The sequence below is a fragment of the Bremia lactucae genome, linkage group LG3 (genome assembly GCF_004359215.1).
Source record: "Bremia lactucae strain SF5 linkage group LG3, whole genome shotgun sequence".
NCBI classification, from domain to species: domain Eukaryota; phylum Oomycota; class Peronosporomycetes; order Peronosporales; family Peronosporaceae; genus Bremia; species Bremia lactucae.
This window is the reverse complement of record NC_090612.1, coordinates 1,211,702-1,214,295: the sequence shown is the minus strand read 5'-3', so window position 1 is coordinate 1,214,295 and position 2,594 is coordinate 1,211,702. Positions and strand designations below refer to the sequence as shown.

At 47.1% G+C, this 2,594-nt stretch overlaps 1 protein-coding gene across 1 annotated transcript; it reads left to right on the top strand.

Annotated features, from left to right (window-relative positions):
* Positions 1–563: 563 nt before the first annotated feature.
* Positions 564–2,255, top strand: CCR75_000719 (uncharacterized protein; the record flags this gene model as incomplete). The annotated part of the gene is made up of 1 exon (XM_067958825.1): positions 564–2,255. One exon carries the CDS (start codon positions 564–566, stop codon positions 2,253–2,255), a length of 1,692 nt encoding a protein of 563 aa, XP_067816684.1.
* Positions 2,256–2,594: the final 339 nt, after the last annotated feature.

Here is a 2,594-nt window from a genome sequence, read left to right as displayed (position 1 = left end):
TCCCACGGATCTCTCTCTTACCACTGCCAATAGAAGTGCCATCAGCTAACCCCAGCCGCTCTGCCCTCAAAGGCGCCAAGGCATGTACAATTAATTTAATTTCAATCGCACCTTATGATCTCATCAATCACACGTATATGTCCTTAGACACCGATGCCGCTTCATTTCATTGCGTATATGCTAGTATTGAATAATTCCCGCAATAGTCAGCTCCAGTTTATATGTTATGTCTCAAGAGCGTTACTCGCGGCAAAGATAGGCTCTTGTATCACAAACCCTAATGATGACTAGGAAGGATAAGGACCACGGCTATGGCGCCCCCTCGCATCCGCTGGTGAGACACTTGTCAAGCTGCCCAGAAAGCGGCGGAGAGCCGTGCGAGTTTTCTGGCCGCGTTTGGGCGCAAAGAAATAATGCATTTTCAGTCTTGCGAGAAAAAGTAAATCGAGTCGTGGAGAGGGGCGACAGTGTTGTTGTTGCGCAGCGCTATTATAGGATACAACAGGTGAGGGCCGATTTGTTCAAGTCACGACGAGCTTTACAAACTTGTACCACGACGTGCCATGAGTCGGCGCATTGATCACTTCTTGACCCGCAAACCCCAAGCAGTTGTGATCACACACCCCTCATTTACATCGTCCCCGGTCGCGTCCTCATCGTCGATATTGTCGACCGCAAGCAATGGCAACCCATGCTATCTATTCGAGGCGCGCCCTGTGGACATGTCCTTTACGGTCGGCGGAATGGAAAGCTGCAGGCGAGAGCTCAAGATTGGCGGCGAGATGCATATACCGGTGAATAAGACGACAGCGGACGTGCGCGTTAGCCCCGTGGTCGAGAATGACTATGCGTACGAGAAGCATTCGACGTCGCCAGTTGCGAGCAGTAGCAGGTTTCCGATGACAGGAGCAATAGAAGCAAAGATTAAGAGCCTAGCATCCTATTTAAAATCGGTTTCAGCCGGAATTCGGCGTCGAATCATAGCCTTTGATCGCACACGCCTTACCCAGGCGTACTACCGCAAGTCTGTGCCGACCCCAGCGACCATGCGCACCAAATTAAATGTCATTGTATGCAGGTATAGCAGCAGTGAACACCACACTACGCTTTCCTGGGATGACATTGACGAGAATGAGTGTTTGAGCTTTCGTGACGTCAATGAGCTGATAAGTACAACTCCAAGATCAAGAAAGCGTAGCCACCCAAGCGCTATATTTTGTGAAGCTGAAATTCGTCAGATTTGCGCTTGCTGCGATATTCCAGACCAATATATTGAACAGGTTTTACATATCATCAAGTCTTCGTTTGGTACACCGGGGCTGGATGTGATTGCTTTAGAAGAGTTAATGCCTGGCAACGTCGTTCTTTTCGTGGGCTCATTAATTTTCAAGAATATTGATCGCGAAGAAGAGTTGGTGGATTCTCGTAATGTGCTGAATTTTTTAAGGCATGTCCAGCAACGTTACGACTGCAATATGCCATTTCACAATGCGACTCACGCCGCCGATGTGATGCACACGCTATTTATGCTGCTGATGAATACATGCCTCGGCGATAAAGTTTCACAGCACAATCAAGTTGGCGCAATTCTAGCGGCAGTAATGCACGATATCGAACATGTTGGTTTAACAAACGATTTCTTGATCAAGACAAATCATCCAATTGCTCAGAAGTACTTAACAGAGGCTCCCATGGAGTCGAAGCACACGGATTTGGCTTTGCAGGCTGTTTTAGACCCTAGGTTCAACATCTTGTCCAAAATGTCATCAATTCAACAGGAACAAATTCTTGAAGTCATTTGCAAATCAATTTCGGCAACGGCTCTTATTTATCAGCCTGAGCTGCTTGCTGAAGTCGACGGCACAACGGCTGACGAGTGGAAAATGCTCGAGGACGTGGTGCTGCCTCAGCGTTTGCAGGTGCGTGCGTTGCGAATTGCTATGCACGTTAGCGACATTAGCCAGACTATGAAGCCGTTTGCGAACCACCAGACGTGGGTGTACCGTCTTAATGATGAGCTATACAATCAGGGGGAATTAGACATGCGCGAGCAGTGGGGTGTGAGTCCGTCATACTGCTTTCGCGATCAGTGTACATACGAAGGATTTTTGAGCAGCCAATTGAGTTTTCTTCGAAATATGGCGCTTCCCGCCGTCATGATGCTTAATAACATTCCCTGGATGGATGTAAACGAGCTAGTCAATGGCATCGAAAAAAACATTTTGCAGTGGGAACAGCTGGCTATTTTCATTTAGGATGTATGAAACATTTTGCTTGCCAATTAGAGTACGAAGGCGTTTGCTGTAAATTATACGCATGCTGCAAAAATAAATCGAACACTTCACTTCCACGCTAATGTAGTGCTGGTGCTTTCTTGCTTAAATCAGTTTATCCGTTTCGAGAAGTGGTTATTTTCGTCATCGAAACTTACGTCGTCAAGATTAACGACCGACGACACAGAGTCAGTGAGCGCAGCTGCTTTGGGAAACAAAGACCGCTCCCGCGGTTTAGAAAGATCAATTCGTAAATTACTGTGGCTTCACCTTAATATGATGATGATTTATAATTAAATCGGCTCCGTGGACTGGACCGCG